Below are 19,520 nucleotides of genomic sequence, written 5' to 3' on the forward strand. Positions count from 1 at the left end.
TCCCTATTCAACAAGTGGCAACTCGTTCACCCACACGTGGAGGGAATGTGTGTGTGTGTGTGTGTGTGTGTGTGTGTGTGTGTGTGTGTGTGAATTCATGGTTGCAATTTATATGATTTAATGAGTTTTTTCTTTATTTCTTATACATGTTACCTCCTCCTCCTCCTCTTCTTCCTCCTCCTCCTCCTTTCTTCTTCCTCCTTACCCCTTCCCCTCCTCCCTCCTCCCTCCTCCTGCTATTTCTGTCCTCACATTCGTCCTTACCCTCCTCCTCCTCCTCCTCTTCCTCCTCCTCCTCTTCCTCCTCCTCCTGGGTGGTCAGTCTGGGCCATGCATTCCATTCTTACTTTCAAGGAAATTCCAGAAAGCAGATTTCTGTGTCCACGACCTGAGAGTTAGCTCTAATATCCTTTTTCTCTCTCTCTCTCTCTCTCTCTCTCTCTCTCTCTCTCTCTCTCTCTCTCTCTCTCTCTCTCTCTCTCTCTCTCTCTCTCTCTCTCTCTCTCTCTCTCTCTCTTATTTATTTAAACATATATATATATATATATATATATATATATATATATATATATATATATATATATATATATATATATATATATCTCTCTCTCTCTCTCTCTCTCTCTCTCTCTCTCTCTCTCTCTCTCTCTCTCTCTCTCTCTCTCTCTCTCTCTCTCTCTCTCTCTCTCTCTCTCTCTCTCTCTCTCTCTCGTCTTCGCTTGCAGTCATTTTCTTTCGTCGGCATTCTCTCGCTTCCTCTCCTTCCTGTCCTGTTGTTTTCCTTCTTTTCAATTTTCCTGCTTTCATTATCCTTTTCCTTGTTCCTCGATTTTGTTCTTGTTATTGTTTATTGTTGTTGACGCTGATGACTTTGATGATAACGATACCGGCGGTCATTTTTATTTGCTTACCGATGATGCATAATACATAGCGTTGCAACCGTGTCCAGCCAGCATTCCACCCCCTTCCTCCTTGCCCTCCCTCCCTTCTGTGCTGTCTACCTGCAGTCTCGCTCGTCTTCACAGGTGGCGACGTTCAAACACCTGAACGCTCGTATAACACCTGACTGAGAACGTTTAATAGTAGTAATTGTAGTAGTAGTACCTGGATAACTTTCTAAACAAGATTGTATACGTTTGCATCACTGTGGTTTTGTTTACAGTAAGTTTTTTTAGGGGAACGGAGGCAGCTCAAGGGCAAAAGTAAATGAGAGAAAAAGCCCGCTAATCACTGCTCCTATATAAGATTGTATAGATGAGTGGCCAAAAGCGATCAATTTCGGGTGGAGAGGCGTCTTGATAACCTCCTCTTGAAAGCTTACCGAGTGCTGGACGTTTTTCATACACTGTCAAGGCGCCATGTTCCTGTGCAATATAGATGGTGATGCTAACCTGAACAATCAAGACCGCATAACATAACCTGAACTAGACACGTAACTTCACCACTTCTGTCACCTTATCACGTCAATCTTTCGTTATTGGAGTGGACAGAACGGCCGAGGATATGGAGCGAAGGGGAGAGGAGGGAAATGTGTACAAGGGAATAGTATGTCCAAAATGGGAAATCTGTACGAGGATGGAAACTTATAGAGAAGAATACGTATAGGTTAAGTTCGAGGCATACACTATAACTGCGCGTGGCCTCGGTGCTCATCTCCGCCACATGTCCACGGGGAAAATATCTCGGGTGAGGAGTGGAATTATAATAGAGGAAAAAAAAATCATAAGGAAGAATATGTAAAGTCCGGGGTACGCGTGACCTCGGCGCTCAACTCCGCCACATGTCCGCGGGGAAAACATCGGAGGAGAGAGGAAAAAAAAAAGGGATAATGTCCACGGAGGGAAAATAGCAGAGGGAGAAAATGCCTAGAGGGTAAGAGAGAGAGAGAGAGAGAGAGAGAGAGAGAGAGAGGGAGCACCCGAACGTTCAGTCTCTCCGCCTTGCCGCAAAACACCCGAGTGAGGACGTTATTGAAGATCCACCTGTTCGCGCGCCCCGCCACGCCGCAGCTGTCGTGGTATTCATGCATTCCTCTCAGCTTTCTTATATATTTATTTCGCAAGTCATAATTTTCGCCTCTTGTTAAAATGGTGATGAGAAAAGGTGATGAGGACAGCCAAACAGGAGGAAGAGAAAAGGTGATGACTAGAACTGGTGATGATGAAGAGACTATGGAGGTGGTGAGTTCGTGGTGATGAAGAGACTATGGAGGTGGTGAGTTAGTGGTGATGAAGTATGGTGATGAGACTGGCAAAACGAAGGGAAGAGGATTACAGAAGTGGTGATGAAAGGGTCAAACATGGAGGTGGTGGTGGTGATAGTGGTGATGAACTTGTCAAACGATTTAGCTCAGTTGTGGAAATTATCAAAAGCTGTCAAACGGTGATGAGACTGGCAAAATGAAGGGAAGAGGATTACAGAAGTGGTGATGAAAGGGTCAAACATGGAGGTGGTGGTGGTGATAGTGGTGATGAACTTGTCAAACGATTTAGCTCAGTTGTGGAAATTATCAAAAGCTGTCAAACGGTGATGAGACTGGCAAAATGAAGGGAAGAGGATTACAGAAGTGGTGATGAAAGGGTCGAACATGGAGGTGGTGGTGGTGATAGTGGTGATGAACTTGTCAAACGATTTAGCTCAGTTGTGGGAATTATCAAAAGTGGTCTCTCCTTCCTTCAACACCACGAATACCTTCTCAACACAACACCACTCCTGCCATATCTCTGTTCATGCATTCCTGTTAGTTTTCTTGTTTATTTATATCGCAAGTCATAATTTTCGACTCCTGTTATTTAGCATAGTTGTGGAAATGATCAAAAGCGGTCTCTCCTTCCTTCAACACCACGGATACCTCTCTCAACACCGCCTCTTTGTCATCACCACAGCGTCCTCAACACCTTCCCGACCACAGCACTACGCTATCCCCATCACCAATGTCACCACCACTGTCATATCTCCTCAACACCGTTCTGTCATCACCACCGCAATCACCACCACCTCAACACCTTCGCCACCACACCACTACGCTATCACCATCACCAATGTTACCACCTCAACACCAAAAGTAGCCACGCCATTATTGCCACCACCCCCACAACACCATTACCACCACTGTCACCACCACAAAACGAAGGCAACCCCACCGCTACTATCATCACCACCACCACCATCATGAGGTATCCGTGCAGCGCCCCCTCCTTCCCTCCCCATCCCACCTTTCCCATCGCCCCCCCTGCCCTGAGGTTATCGTGGGGGGCGGGAGGGGGTTAGAGTGGGACGGGGGGCAGTAGGTTCCCCCCCCGGCCGCCCCCCTCGCCTGCTGAATGTGGCTTAGCTGACCACACACTTCTGCAACTCTCCCTCCCCCCTTCCCCCTTTCTCCCCGTCCTCCCTCGGCCCTCGCTTCCCATTGGTCTAGAGTTCCTTCTCTCCCATTGGCTCTCCCGGCAAGGCGAAGAATGTTTCCGCTTCTCTGATTGGCTGTCGGTCTGAATTACCTTGATCCCTATTGGTCCTTAATGAGTCTTGGCCCTTTAAAGGAGTCGCTCTGTTATCCGTCTCGTGATTGGCTCCTGGGTTAAGCAATGCAGGGCTGGGATTGGCTGATTTATTTGTGTTTTTCTTGGTATGATTCCCTTGGTCATTAGGTAATCTCTCTCTCTCTCAATACAGGCAGATTTCAGAGAGAGAGAGAGAGAGAGAGAGAGAGAGAGAGAGAGAGAGAGAGAGAGAATGTGGGACAAGGATAAGAAAGTTGCATGATAAACAGACTCACAACTATTCACTTAGCTTAGACAATACAGTAACCTTCATTTGCACACACACACACACACACACACACACACACACACACACACACACACAGTATCTATTTACACACAAGTTCAGCCTGGAAGTTCTTCTTGGCTGGGGACAGAGCTGGCGGGGAACATCGAAGTCGCCTTGTCTTTATAAGCTTTCTTTGGTCTAGCTTTTGGCCACTCGATAGCTGGAAAAGTCGCCTGCATCCTCGTCGTCGTCTTCATCGTCTTGCAGAGTTGATGGGTCGATGTCTCGCGAGGAAAGGTAGATCAAAGTATTCCTTTCGCGTCGTTACCATCCTTTGCAGTCACCTCGTGTCGTCCTGGGTCGTTGTGGCTGTGGTGGTGGTCGTCGGCGTCTCCTCGTGCCACCAGCGATGTCTCCTGTGTCGTGCCTGGGTCGTGGTGCAGGTGGTAGTGGCGGCGGTGGCAGCGGCAAGCACCACAGCGAGGCCCTAGGGCGTTATGCAAGGCTTGGACGGCCCCGACTTAGCAACTTCATTCTGGAATCCAGCAGGACGTGGGGAGGGAGGGAGGGAGGCAGGGAGGGCCGCCAGCGAGCGAGCCGCGGGAAGTTTGGCGAAAAATTGCATCACCGGCGACTCCTGACAACTGTCTTCCACTAGCTTCCACGAACTTAGTGACTTGCATGGCGGAGTTTGCACCCGATGTCCTGTGTTTCTTGTAAGACGTCGACAGTGAGTGCTTTTCCTACTCCTGTGTGACGCCAGGCCTGCCCCGCGCCCCTGTTCACCCCCGGGTAGCCGTGGCCCAGGTGATGGCGCGGCGAGGTGCTCGTGAATTAAGAGTGTAAATGTGTCGTGATGGTTGATAATTAATGAAGAAGAACGTCTTGTAGGCGTGTGAGGGCAGCCACCACCAGAGGGGGAGGGGTAAGGCAGCCAGCTCCCGCGCGCGCAGCAAAATCGCGCAGGGCAACCGAGTCCACGGCAAGACTCTCGAGACGCTCCCGCAAGTCCCGCCGCGCTCGCCTGCCTGCCTCAGTTCGGTCACGACTGGTGAGGCATATGGACTTGCTGCGCTCCGGTCAGTGCGCTTTGAGCTAAATTGCACGGATATTGGGCGGTCAGAGCTGGTTCCTGGCACGCGAGACCCGCCGCTGTGACACTGACGGCGAGTGCTGATTGATAATTTGCCGACCAACATAATCAGTGAATTAGTTTTTTGGTTAAGGTTTTAATCTGGTGATATGGATGTTGGTTTTTTGTAGCCATTACTAGTTCTTCTTGTTTTTAATCGGAAACCAAAGATTGAACAAGTATTTAGCGTGTGAATCAGGAAGAACAGCTCGCCCCAAAACAACAACACCGCCACAACACCCCCTCCCGGATACAGAGGGTCGACGGGACGAGAACGAAGCGCCTCGCCTCCACTGTCTTAGACTTCGAGTAAGGTGACGCTGGAATCCGTCTTCATGGCCCGGTGTTGAGGCAGTGCGGACTCCGGACTCAGGATTAAGACCCACCATCGGAGTCCTCAAGGAGCAGCGCAGCAAAAATGGTGAGTCCTGAGTTATGGTGCCGACGGTGCTGGTGCTGATATGGTGCTGAGCTCTGGTGGTGGTGGTGAAGGTAGACACACACTTGTCAGTTGGTCAACACAGCTGTTTGGACTATTGCCTCAGCACAGCCGTAGTGAGTTACTGAAGTTTTACGCTTGCTGAGTCAACATTCTCGCCAGGACACGGAACCCGCATCTTACACACAAACTTGCCTTCCTTCCATGCTTCATGTTTGCTTTCGAAGTCGCTTAGCAACACTGTTAACATTCCCGGGCCGTCGCTGTTTATTACTTTGGAACACTTGCAGCCAACACACGCCGATGACTTGAAACTTACACCCTCGAAACGCCTTCCATGCTTGATGTTTTGCTTGCCACATGCCTGGGATTGTTACCAAGTCTAACATTCGCTGAGTCAACACAACAGAGCCGCGTGGACATGAAACACGCACCTTCTCAAAACAGGACCGCCTCAGCCCATTCCTTAGTTGTTTTGCCTTCGAACTCCAAACAGTTCCTACCACATGCCTGGGATCGCTAGTAAGTCCAACACCAGCAAGGACATGAGGTACACCTTGCACATACCCAAAACTCGCCTTTCTCCACATGGTTTCTGCCTTGCTTGGTGTTTTGCCTTGGAAGTCGCTAAACAGTGCTTATCACGTCTCGGGCAGTCAGCTAGACATGATACACACATCGCAGACTCAAAACTCGCCTTCCGCCTCTTTCAGTTTCCTCCGTGCCTCATATTTTGCTTTGAGAATCGCCACACAAAGCCTCGGGCCGTCCCTGTTTACGACTTTGTTTGGAACACAAGCCATTCATGCGCGGCGGGTTGTCGTGGGGAGCGGCCGCTCGGCTGCTGCGAGGCGAGGGTCGGGGCAGGCCGGACACCTGTTGGCACAATGTTGAACACCTGCACAGTACAGGTGGACCCCACGTGCCGCCCGCCGCCACCTGTGTTGTTGCCTCATGTTGCAGGTGTTGATGCTTTGTGTCCTGACAAGGCAAGTTTCCCAAGGCACAACAAGCCGCCGCCTGCCCCGTGGTCGCGGCCCCGATGCTCTGGCACACTTTCTGGCTGCGCGGCGCCGCTCGCTTTGTTAGCTTTGTTGCGGGTTCTCTGAGCGTTGCCTTAGTGTGCAGCAAGTCAGGACGCACCTTTACAGAGCGTCAACAAACATCATTTTTTTCTATCGTCCATCGTCTCTTGATTGGCTTCGTTAATGTTTTTCACTTATTCTTCTTTTGACCTGTAACGCTTTGTATCGCTTCTGAGGTCCTCCTCTCGTTCCTCCCTTCTTCTTATTCACACACTTTCCTTTTCAGTGTTATGTAATTTTAAAACTGAAATAAAGTCACTTATTCAGACATTTGTTCCATCACGGGATTGAATTATCAGCGGAGAATCTTTATTATGCGGCGATGCTATCAACAAAACGCTCCACCAGTCACCTGCAGCTCGCATCCTGTAGCTCGGGAGTATTGTCTTAGGAACAGTATATTAGATTTTCCTCCTTATCCTGTTCTCCCTTTTCTCTTCGTCTAATCTTCTCCATTCCTATAATTGTTTCTCGCGTCCATTCGGTATAATATTTTCCATCAAAGTTATTTCTCTTGTTTCACCAAAATTTATCTTTTCCAACACTCGTTTCTCTCAAAGAATACTATAATCATATTTTCCTCATGGTCCACACCTACACACGCCTTTTTTACATGTTCCTTCTTACGTTTACTGAATAACAAGTCGGCTATCTGTCATGCTTTCCTCCGAGGCGCTGCTTTACGCTTGGCTGTGTTGACGCATTGAAGGTGTCGCTGCTTTGTTGATGTATAGCCTGTGCTGGGAAAGGTGATTTTTTTACGGTAGAGGCAGGCAGGCAAAGGGTAATACAAAACATAAGAGAAATAAACAACCCAAAACAATCCAAATGTCGAAAGAATCAGATCCCTTGTTGTCTTGATACTCCTCGTAAAAGGTAATCCTCATAAGAGTTCAGAGAAGGAATATATAGGCGAAAGAAGGCTTCAGATGTCGGAAGAATCAGATCCCTTGTGATACTCCTCGCAAAAGGTACCTAATCCCCGTAAGAGTTCAATCAAAGGAGGAATATGTAGGCGAAGGAAGGCTGTCGCGAGGTTTTAATTAACATGCATCACTTGTATTTGATTGCCGAAGTGTTTGTGTTTAGAGTTGTCTTGCTCTTCCCCTCCTGTTAAAGTAATTCCCTCATGTAAGAGTTAATCACAGAGGAGGAAAATGTGTATCAAAGGGTGGCTGTCGCAAGGTTTCAATTATAATGTCTCGCTTTTATTTGATTGCCGAAGTGTTCTCGTAAATGCGTTAATGTTCAGGTGTAAAGTCTTCAGAGGCGGCGAACCAGGTAACTTTCAAGGGTGTTTGCTCTCCAGACTTCACACGCCCGCCGCGACTCGCAGTCATAATTGTTTCACTTTTGCTGCAGCTGTTCTCATAGGTGTTCATTTTAGAGTATAGTGACCGATGGCTTACTAATACCAGTGATAATGTTTCAGTGTTATTGTCGCCCGTGTATTGAGAGGGGTGGTGGTCTGGGTTCATCACGCCACAAATCACAGAAAATAATGGTTCAAAATGTTGCACCTCCTGAGTATTCTCATTATTGTGTTAATGATCCGGTACAGCATAGTATTTTAGGGTATTTCCGCTCCGGCACACCGCCATTTGTAAGGTAATAACATTCCAGGCGTTAACAGTCTTCGAAATACTGATAACGCTCGAATATACCAACACTGGACCGACATTTCTTTACAGCATCGGTAACTAATCACCACAAAACGTAATACAGGCACCTCTTACCATATTCACCACTGAAAAATACAACTAGGTCGCAGTTAGCAAAGTTAAAATAGCATTACATTAGGGAACAAAACGGAGAGGAGGCGGTAAAACGATCAGAAAGAAACCAAAACAAATTAAAGTAAAGAACGTTCTGTGATGATAGACGAGAGGCAGTTACGCGCGTGACAGGCTTATGACTCCATAGACCAGCAACAGATGACAGCGAGGCGATAATATCCATTGTTAACAGCCGCGACAACAACACGGATCGAAGGCAGACGCGGCGAGCGGAAGCCACGAGTGTCAGGAAACTCAACTGGATAATGACGCTAGCTTTAAAAATAACTACATATATTAATAATGGATTGGATGTGTGATCATGTATGTAGTAAATAGAGATGGTAGAGTGGGAATTCCATACTCAGATAACGACGGAGTAGCAATAGGTTAAAACGAAGTGGATATGTAGGTAGGAGAGAGTAAACGGAGATGGTAGTGGGAATTCCATACTCAGATAGATATACAAGACAAACAACTGACGCTAGCCTTAAAAATAGCGTTATAGAAGTCACACTAACAATGGAGTAAAGCAGCCAGTGAAAATATAAATAAGAAATAATAAAAACAGATGGTAGTGGGAATGCAATAGTCAAGTCAGAACACCAAATAAAGATATAAAAGAAACAAAACTGACGCTGTCCTTAAAACTATTGAACGAGGGAAGAGTATCAATGGATTAGAGCAGACACGCAGTGAAAATATAAACAGAAAACATTTAATGAAGGCGGCAGCGTGGGACTTACAGCCAGGAAACAAGATAAGAATATAAACAAAATTGGTGCTGTCCTCAAGAGCAAACACAACCCAGATGTATCAATGACGGAGCAGCGACGGGGGAATGTAAACGAGGGAGGAGAGACAGCAAGGAGTGTGGGAAGGACATTGTGGAGTGACTTGGAACACGAGATTAAAGTTATGTTCAGGAATTAGATATTTGTGAACCGGAGCAGTGGTGGTGATGTTGATGTTATTGGTGTTGGGTTGAGGGTCGCAGTGATGTAGAAGAATGGTGGTGGTGGTGGTGAGGGGGTGGTGGTGGTGATGGTGTTGTTGATGCTATTGGTGGTGATGATGGTGGTGATGGAGAGGGGGGTAGAAGGAGGGTCGCTGGGTAGTGGTGGTGGTATGGCTGGACGGATGGTCGCTACATGCCTTGTCTGGTCGATTCCCGGGATTGGGCGGCATTCCTGTGGATTTTAGGATAATTTATGGGCGGCGCGGCAGGTAAGGCCCAGGGGTTGTTAGCGCCCAGGTGGGAAAACTTCCGACAGAGAGGAGTGGAGGACGTTTCCCCCCTGAACCTCCCCCCCAAGACATCCCCCCCCCTGGACACTATCCCCTCATGGTCACCCCCCCCAAGGATAGATTTCCCCACTTAGGACATTCCCCCCTCCCGGACGTTCCTCCCCAATGGTCACTTTTCTCCCCCATGGACACTTTCCCCCATGGTCACTTTCCTCCCCATAGACACTCCCCCCATGGTCACTTTCCTCCCCATAGACACTTTCCCCCATAGACACTTTACCCCATGAACACTTTCCCTCATGGTCATTTTCCTCCCCCATAACACTTTCCCCCATGGACACTCCCCCAGGACACTTTCCCCCAGGACACTTTCCCCCTAGACACTTTCCCCCCTGGTCACTATCCCCCATGGACACTTTCCTCCCCATGGACACTCCCCCTAGACACTTTCTCCCATGGACACTTTCCCCCTAGACACTACCCCCCTGAAATCTACCCCCCCAGAGCACTTCCCCCTGAATACTACCCCTGGACACTCCCCGTACACTCCCCAAGGACAGATTTCCCCGTAGGACCTCTCCCCAGATATTCCCCTTAAACAATACCCCCCTGCTTGACACTTCCCCTTCAAGAATAGTTTCCCCCTCCGGCATTCCCCCCCGCCCCCCAAACAGGACATTTCCCCGGGGGCATTTCCTCACTTCACTGAACGAGTAACACGTCTAATCATATTCATTTTCATTATCATAACTGTGCTGTCAAGGGGGTTAAATGGAGACAGTAAATATGTCCAGGAGGGAAATACGAGTGGGGTGCAAGAGGGGTCATCAACGCCCCTGACAGATGCCATGAGTTTGAAAGGCGGCTAAGTTGTTTAATTGCTTTGCGTTGCCTCGGTGCTGACACGACGAGTTAGAGAATGCATGCAACGCTTTTATTGTTGAAGGAGTGGTACTAGCAAATAACTGAGTGTATGCTTGTAGGAGTTATACTTGTAAGATATTCGTAAGGGTATTCAGTATTATTATCAATGTTATTTATGATACTACTTGCTATATTTGATCTTGTTACTACTACTACTACTACGACTTTAACCATATTTTTTGTCATATTTGTTCATTATTTGAGTAAGTATTCAACCATGGTGATGTCACTGTTATAATTAGGCCTGTTTTGTCTCCGAGGCGACCGGATGTGATGAGTGAGTGACGAACATCGGAAATCTAATGTGGTGGTGGTGGTGGTTGTGGTGGTGGTGGTGGAACGTGCGTGTCAAGGGCTGCGGGAACGTTCTTCATGATCCATATGAATCCTTAATTCCTTTGTGTCTCCTCTTTTTCCTTCCTATCTTCTTTTGGTAGGCCTTTCCTCAATAGGCTGAAAGAAGGAAAAGTCTTGAAGAGGGTAGAAAGAGCGTCATGAACAGGATAGGAAGGCCGGTGTAGCAGAAGGGAAGGTCACAGACAGGATACTAAGGCCGGGATAACAGAGGGAAAGGTTTTAAAGGACAGGAAGGTCACAGACACTATAGGAAGGGGACAGGATTGCCGGGATAACAGATGGAAAGGTTTTAAAGGACAGGAAGGTCACACAGGATAGGAAGGTCGGGATAACACAAGGGTAGGTCACAAACAGGATGGGAAGGCCGGGATAACAGAGGGAAAGGTTTTAAAAGACAGGAAGGTCACAGGCAGTATAGGAAGGTCGGGATAACACAAGGGTAGGTCACAAACAGGACAGGACAACAGGGTAGATCACAAACAGGATAGTAAGGCCGAGATAACAGAAGGGAAGGTCACTAACAGGATAGGAAGGCCTGTAAAGAGAATCGAGAGCACCTTTAAGTTTACTAGAAGGATTTTGACTCCGTTGTTCTCTGGTCTAAACTCGCTGACTTGTTGATGCGCTTTGTGTTTGTCATTTGTTCTCTTTCACATAACCTCCTTCCCTATACCATTATGATCCTCTCCTTTTCCTCTTCCATTTGCTGTTCCTCCTCCTCCTCCTCCTTTTGCTGTTGTTCCTCTTATCCTGTTCCTCCTATCTCCTTTTCACACTCCATTACGACAATTCTTCTGCTTCTCCTCCTCTCCCTTTCTGCTTATTCTCCTTCTCTTCCTCTTCCTCGTCGTCCTCCTCCTCTTCGTGGTGGCTGGAGGATCCTTGAGGTGGGGGGTGAAAGGGGGAGGGATAGACACTTGGGTTCACACTTGGTTACGTCGACCGCCGAACTTGACCAGAAAGTCCTTCTGACCGTGCTCACAGGGCCCAGAGACGCGGGGCAACGGTACACACACACACATACACACACACACACACACACACACACACACACACAGAGGGAGGTTTCATGGGTGGTGTTCTACTTTTCTTTATCTGTATCATCGGGGCCTCACTCTATGGGCTTCTTCTGTACTCCTGTCACCATTGTTTTTCTTCTGTAGTCTCCCCCCAAAAGGAGTTCACGTTAGCTTTTGACACCTCCTCATTGGCCTCATTTGTTCATGTTTTTGTAGTGTTAAGTAAGATCTCGAAGCAGTCACAGTGTTTCCCTTTATTTGAGGTAGATAAATATATATACTATAAGAAGAGGGAGGGAAACTATAGTCAATTCAAATGCGATGGAATTCTTCAAACTGAGAAGGTAAGAGACAGGCGATGGGTAATTGATTCCCCGAACTGGCTTATATGTCGTCTCCTTGCATCCTCGTGTGTGACTCATTGTGAATTCCGCACGTAACGCTTTCCCCGTGAGTGATCTCTATAAGCAGCCCCTTGAATGCATGACAGGTATGTATGTTTTTGTGTGTGAGGCTTAGATGCGACAGTGTCCTTAACCTGCTGCTTTGTCTTTGTTGTTTTATAGCGCTTTCTTGCTACTTATTCGCGCTTTTTATATATGAAGCAACTTTTTTTGTATTAGTTAGTTTGTTTGCATTAAAAAACAGATCAAAACTTAATGAAAACACGATGCAATTAACAGGTGTCAGCAACTTTTTGTAATAGTTTTTTTGTTTGCATTAAAAAACAGACCAAAACTTATGAAATCACGATGCAATTAACAGGTCTCAGCAACTTTTTGTATTAGTTTTTTTGTTTGCATTAAAAAAAACAGACCAAAACTTAATGAAAACACGACGCAAGCAACAGGTGTCAGTCAGTCAGTGTTGCCAACAGCTCCCGGCAGACACAGTCACCGTTGGCAAGACTGTGCAGCCGACAACAGCATCCCAGAAATCTGCGCAGCCATTTCCTATGATTAATGTGCGTGACTCGAGGCTTCAGAGTCAGCTTCCCAGCCTCCCGGCGTGTCACGTGCACCACCAGAGTTTGCTGAGCTTCATCGATTACTCATCAGTAGTGACAGCAAAGAGGCGGGGAGGGGTAAGGGCTCATACAGGTCGCTTCCTCTCAGTTGAATCTTAAATTTGTCGTACTTGAGTTTAAGCACCGACACAACCGATAATTGGCATCCTTTATGAGCTCTGACTCCGATCCTCTTTCCCGTCACTAATGGTAAGTAACACGAGTTTAATAATAAGTATTTGGCGCATCCAGGGTTTAGTAGAACATGTTATCTCAGGCTACGGACCATCAAGATATAGCAGCAGCAGACCATGGTGGATAAATAGGAAGAGAAGGGAAGATGGATGCAATGGGGTTGAAGGAAAAGGATGAAAGAAGGAATAAGATAAAGAAGATATACCATAGAGAAAGGGGTCAGGGAAGGAGACAGACGAGGAGAGCAAAGACTGGATAAAGGAACGAGAGGAAGGTTAGAGGAAGGTAATAGATTGATGGAATAGAGAAGACAGAGTTGAATAGAGTTGAAGAAATGCAGCAGGGAGGACTAGAAGAGGAGGAAAGAGATAATTGGATGATGATGAGAGGGCAGGAGGAGTGTAAGCCAACGCAGCACAGAACAAGACAAAGAGCATCATGGTAACACTGTCTGTGCCGCAGGAGTGTAGCAACATGGCGCGGCGCAGCATGGCAACAAGGAGAGGCTTCATGGCAACACGTGTGCGGCAACAAAGCGCCGAAAAAGTCCACGAACTAAACTGATGATTCACTTTTTGGAGGCTTTCACAGCGTCACAAGATCAGCATTTCCCCGGATTTTTGTCTCCTTTGTTAAAAAAGAAAAAAATCAATGCTGGGAGATAAATATGCAATGCTAAATGGTAAGAAACACTACTACTACTACTACTACTACTACTACTACTTCTTCTACTACTACGGGCCTCCATCCATTAGAGTTGCGTTGTGAGCGGTATCTTTTCTCATATCCTCTCACAAAGCAATTCATTGGCCCCACCCCGCCAATGACTGTGGCCGACAACTACTACTACTACTACTGCTGCTGCTACTACTACTACTACTACTACTACTGCTACTACTACTACTAAACTAAATACTAACAGATAAAAATACCCGATAAAAACACATGTCTCCGTTTAGATAATCCAAATTCGGTGCCAGCAAAACGCTCTGACGTGGATGTCGTAACCACTCGGAGCCTTCGTGACGCCCAGGCTGAGTGGAAGTAATAGACACTCAGACACACGTATGCGGTAGTTTCGTTTTCTTGGAAGGTGTTCGTGATGTGGGTGTATGTGTTTCCCGTGTGACATCCTGAAGGTGACAAATGACTCTTGATAGTTTAGAGCCTGAATAGTCACTCCTGGTCTTCACTTTAGGGTTAACTGATCTTATATTGGTGAGTTTCTGTGTTAGGTTAAATTTGAAGGTCCTCATTTGTTTGAATTTCGTTTTGTTTACTTTATAATGGGCTTCTCTTTGGGGTTAGATGCTCTTATGTTTGTGACAGACCACTTGAGTTCGAATTCCTTTGGTGTTTAGTTTCAATCTTTCTTCGTGTTGTCAATAAGCTGTCATTCTATCCAGCTACGAGACAAACACGTGCAGCCCCAGACAGGTAGACAAACAATCAACAGGTGTGTCAGTCAGTCTTGCCAACCCACAGCTCCGCGCAGGGACCGTGATCGTTGGCAACACTGAAGCCAATGACAAATCGCCGGTGCTCGCGTCTCGGCCTCGGCGGTAATTTGTGTCTGGAGCGTGGGTGTCACGTAATGCTTGGCGCTATTACTCAGCCCTTAGGAAACACAAGCCCGCGAGCGCTGAGTTTAAGAGAGCAATAGACTAATTTTTAAGACACTTGCTCATTTAAGTCGTAAGTTCACAAGCCCGCGAGCGCTGAGTTTTGAGAGCGATAAATATATTTTTCCGACATTTTTGCTCATTCAAACGTCGTAAGTTTTTGTTGGCGAGTTTTAAAAGAGCGATAAGCCAATTCTTTTTGCATTTTCGCTCATTTAAATGTCCTAAGATATTGTTGCTGAGTTTTTAAAGAGCGATAAGCCTATTTTTTCGATATTTTTACTCATTTACACGTCCAAAGTTAGTATTGCCGAGTTTTAACGGAGCGATAAACCTATTTTTTTCTATTAGTGCTTATATACACGTTCCAAGTCATTGTTATGTAAGGCAATGTTGGACCCAAGTTATAATGCATCAAACTACGCTTCTACTAAACAGAGGAGGCCTTGTAGAACCTCCTAACAGCACAATATTTATTCTTGAAATGTTGGTGGTCGCAGTCTTGTGTCTCTCCAGGGCTCAGTTCGGTGCAAATGCTCGCGCGCGTCCGGGGAGGGAACCAAGCGGAATGAAAGTTATCTGGTAGCCGCCTGAGGGTTAATGAAGCCTCACGGAAGAGTATTATTAGTCTTGCTGAATGAATAATGGAATGAAGATGTAAGGATCGTGTGTGTGTGTGGAAGGCGTGAGGGGAGTGGGGGGGTTGTGTGTGTGCGTGCGTGTATGCGTATTGAGGAAGAAAGTTACAAGGAAAGTGAAAGGGTTGAAAAATCAGGCATATGCAGTGAAGAGAGGGAGACAGTGGGTGTGAAAATTAAGGAGCTGTGGAGGAAGAGGAGAGAGGGGAAAAAAGACATATCGGAAAGGACTTAAACTAATAGACAGATTGATATAGAGATAGATAAAGAAACAGTACAATGGAAGAGGAAGGAACTGTGTGTGAGTGTGTGTTTGTGTGTATTTGCATGTCCGTGCGTGCGAGGAAGAACGAGAATAACCGCGAGATCATGCGTGAAGAATGGGGTCAACGAGAAAGCCTGCACGCGGGTAATTCAGACCAGAAAACAAGACGCAATGAAGCCGAATGTGAATGTTAACGAGGCGAGCGGGGGAAAGGCGGGCAAGCGAAGATTTGTGCAGGAACTAAAAGCATTAAGATTATTACCGAGGTTATTATTATTGTTACTGAGATTGATATTACGATGATGACGCAAATCTATTCAGGAGATGACAAATATACATGCGAGAGAAAAATGTTGGAAAATAAGATGATGCTGATTAGAGAGAGAGAGAGAGAGAGAGAGAGAGAGAGAGGGAGAGGCAGGCTAAGAGTAGGAGAAAGAAGTGAGGAAGAAATTATGCACGAGAGAGAGAGAGAGAGAGCAGGAAGGAAGGAAGGAGTAACGTTCGCGCCATGATTTAAGAGATGGTCAGTTTGTATTGACCAGAAAATTAGGCCACATTAATTACCAGACAAACATTGGACAAGTGGAGGCGAGGGCGGCGGTGGAGCTTCCTGGTGGAGAGGCGACGAGGAGGAGGAAGGGAGAGAAGGGAAGGGAAGAAGGGAGAGGTTGTCTGTCCCGCACAAGCCTCCCTTTGTTCCCTATGAGGATAGAAACAGTCTGAGATGGTGTTCCTCGCTCGCTCACTCACTCACTCGCTCACTCGCTCTTACTCACTCATTCCTGGCACTTGTTTTCATTCATAATTTCTTAACGTTTCTCTTCCCTCTCACTCTTGCATATCAGAGAGAGAGAGAGAGAGAGAGAGAGAGAGAGAGAGAGGTTTATCTCCCCCCCGAAGCTAAGTTTTATGAATTTATCGTGACAGTATCTGAAGGCGCTTATGATATCAAGTTCGTTAATCTTTCAATGTTTATCACCTTGACAGATATATCACTTATAATAATTACGGCACACACACACACACACACACACACACACACACACACACACACACACACACACACACACACACACACACACAATTTGAGACGCCCATTCTAAACACCTCTAACTTATTTATTTTTTTTTTTTTATATATCCTCAAAATTGCGCAAAATGTGTTACCAGACCCCCTGAGCCGCGCAACCCCTGTGTGTGTGTGTGTGTGTGTGTGTGTGTGTGTGTGTGTGTGTGTGTGTGTGTGTGTGTGTGTGTGTGTGTTAATTTTCTTATACTACTACTACTACTACTACTGCTACTTCTACTACTTAATCTTCTACATCTACTGCTATTACTACTGGTTCTTCTTCTTTTACTTCTTCTTCTTCTTCTTCTTCTTAAACTGAGCCAAGCCAAAATACACAACCACTCGCATACGGGTCACTAAACGGGTCTTGTTTGGGCAAATTTGGCACTATTGGCTGTAAGAGGACAAGGAGGAGGAGGAGGAGGTGGTGGTCGAGGAGGAGGAGGGAGGTATGTTGTCCTTAAAATGAGACAACAATGGACATTTTTCAAAGCAGATAAAATGTTGTTGTTGGTAGTGATGGTGATGGTGGTGATGCTGGTAGTGGTGGTGATGGTGGTTGATAGGGAGGGGGAGAGGGGGAAGGTAAGACTGGGTTATGTTGTGCTCCTATTCCTCCTCCTCCTCCTCGTCCACATTCCATCCACATTACCGAAAATAGAACAGTGGTGAGTGTCGCCTTGTCACTTGCTATCCACTTTGTGTGTGTGTGTGTGTGTGTGTGTGTGTGTGTGTGTGTGTGTGTGTGTGTCAGTTTCTGCTTTTACTTTCTCTACCTATCAATATATCTACTTCATCTTCAACAACTATCGCTACTTGTTCTTCCTCTTCATCTTCTTCGTCTTCATCTTTTCTCCATCTTCATTTTCTTCTTCGTCTTTTTCTTCATCTTCATTTTCTTCTTCGTCTTCCTCCTCCTCCTCCTCTTCAGATCGGTGTCAGCATCTTTGCCAATCACTCGAGACGCATCCCATCACCAGACAAGTCCAATCAGCATCCATAACTCAAGCGGGTCGGGTCACGAGGGAGAGCGAGAGGAAAGTCCGGTTTTGGGAGTCATGTCGCCGTTTATACAAGTCAGGCCCAAGAAAGGAAAGTAAACTCGCTGCCGCCGCTCAGAACGTTCAGTCTAATCAGCGTCCACGAGTCAGGCCCGTAGAGATGAAATGAGAGAGCGAGAAACAAAACCATATATTCACATTCTTCTTAATATCTAAACGAGTCAGCATATGTCACGACCACGAACCACTACTACTACTACTACCACCACCACTACTACAATAATAACAGAAAGGGTAATTAGGCAAGCTCTATTTTTTTCTGGTGTGACCCCGCGCACATCAAATATTCGCGAACACCAAACATTCGCGGACGGGCATCAAATATTCGCGGACGTTAACTAACCCGTTTCCACCACCTGTAAAGGGGAAAGAGAGTGAATGGCTTTTGATAACATTTCCGGTGCTGCGGGGGAGAGAGGGAACAGGAGGAGGAAGAGGGGGAGGGAGAGAGAGACAGAGGTAGGGACAGGAGAGAGGGAGAGTGGGTGTAGGCTGGTGGTGTGGAGGTAAGGGAGGGTAGGTGAGGGTGCTATGGGGGAGGTGAGGGAGAGTGAGGGCGGAAGGGTGGTCGCTGTCTCCTACAGAACCCTTATTATTCATCATTTCCGGCCGCGAGAGAAGGCTTAAAGGTTAGTTGCTGGAGTGTGTGTGTGGGTGTGGGTGGATGGAGGGAGGAGATACACGCACACAAACGTTCCTCACACACAAACGTTCCTCACACACAAACGTTCTTGCATACCATCATAAAGCATCATTTCCTTGGCGTGCTCAAGTTAATTTCCTTATTCGGTAAAACGTGTTCTTGTGTAAGTGAACCCTATGAGTCAGACAAGTATTCTCCTAATCCTCTTAATTCCACATTGGCGCAGGTTCCTCCTCCTCCTCCTCTTCCTCCTCCTCCTCCTCCTCGTCCTCCTCCTCTCTTCTGCGTCTCGTAATTGGTTCGCTGAGCTTCTTATCCTCTATTTACAAGTTAAGTCCATCAGCAAGCATTCGAACACTGTCGCAAATGCTAGAAAATGTGTGAAATCCACTTTGAACCTCTACTGAACGCCTTTGTTGATTTGTTTTGGTTATATTTAAAGGGATTTGAGAGCGTTTAGGATCAACAAACATTCAAACCTAAAGAAAAACACTGAAAATACTTAAGATCCTCCTTTGAGACTCTATGGAACGCGTTTAGTCCCTGTTACTTTGTTTTCATATATATTTAAAGGGATCGGAGAGCATTCAGCATCAACCAACCTTCCAATCTCAACAAAAAACGCACAGAAACGTAGAATCCACCTTTTTAGGATCGCTTTGAACTCTTCTCTTACGTCATCTCAACCCTCTGTGACGCATTCAGATCCTGTTGCCTTTTTTTCTCCATTTAAGGAATCTGAGGACCAGCTTCAGATCGTCTTAAACCTTTCTTTGCTCCGCCATCTCGAGCCTATACAGGAGGCATTCAGACCCTGTTGCTTGGTTTCTGATGCTATTAAAGAGAGGGCGGAGAGAGCATTCAGGGAGTCGAGGCTTTCCCTGAATGGCTCCCGCGCTGCGTCTATACTTCTGAGCGTCATGATCCTTCTTAGAATTTCATATGCGCGTCTCCCCTCGCTCTCTCACGCTTGACCTGTACAAACGGCGTCATCATCATCATCATCGTCATCATCAGTTATTACTTGTCAACATCGAGCCTTTCCCAACGTACTCCATCCCTGTGTCTGGTGATAGTGTACTTCACCCTAGTTTAGTAAAGGTTCTAATTTCATCTCCACCTGGCTACCTGTATGCCCTGACATGAACAGTTCTTCCAAAGGCCTTTCCCAATGTTGGCTACCCTTGTCTGTCTGATGGTAGTGTACTTCAGCTCTCTGGTGAAGGTTCTAATTTCATCTTCACCTGATTACCTGTCTGCTACAATTCCCGG

General features: G+C 46.6%; 1 protein-coding gene across 1 annotated transcript in view; it reads left to right on the forward strand.

Annotated features, from left to right (window-relative positions):
* The first annotated feature begins 4,386 nt into the window (after positions 1-4,386).
* LOC126983343 (uncharacterized) overlaps positions 4,387-19,520 on the forward strand; it is a 52,429-nt gene continuing 37,295 nt past the window's right edge. Inside the window, exon 1 of the mRNA XM_050836059.1 lies at positions 4,387-5,321. Coding sequence (XP_050692016.1) covers positions 5,319-5,321 — 3 coding nt within the window. The 5' untranslated portion in view covers positions 4,387-5,318. The remainder of the gene's footprint in view (positions 5,322-19,520) is intronic.

The sequence above is a fragment of the Eriocheir sinensis genome, chromosome 53, assembly GCF_024679095.1.
Source record: "Eriocheir sinensis breed Jianghai 21 chromosome 53, ASM2467909v1, whole genome shotgun sequence".
NCBI lineage: Eukaryota > Metazoa > Arthropoda > Malacostraca > Decapoda > Varunidae > Eriocheir > Eriocheir sinensis.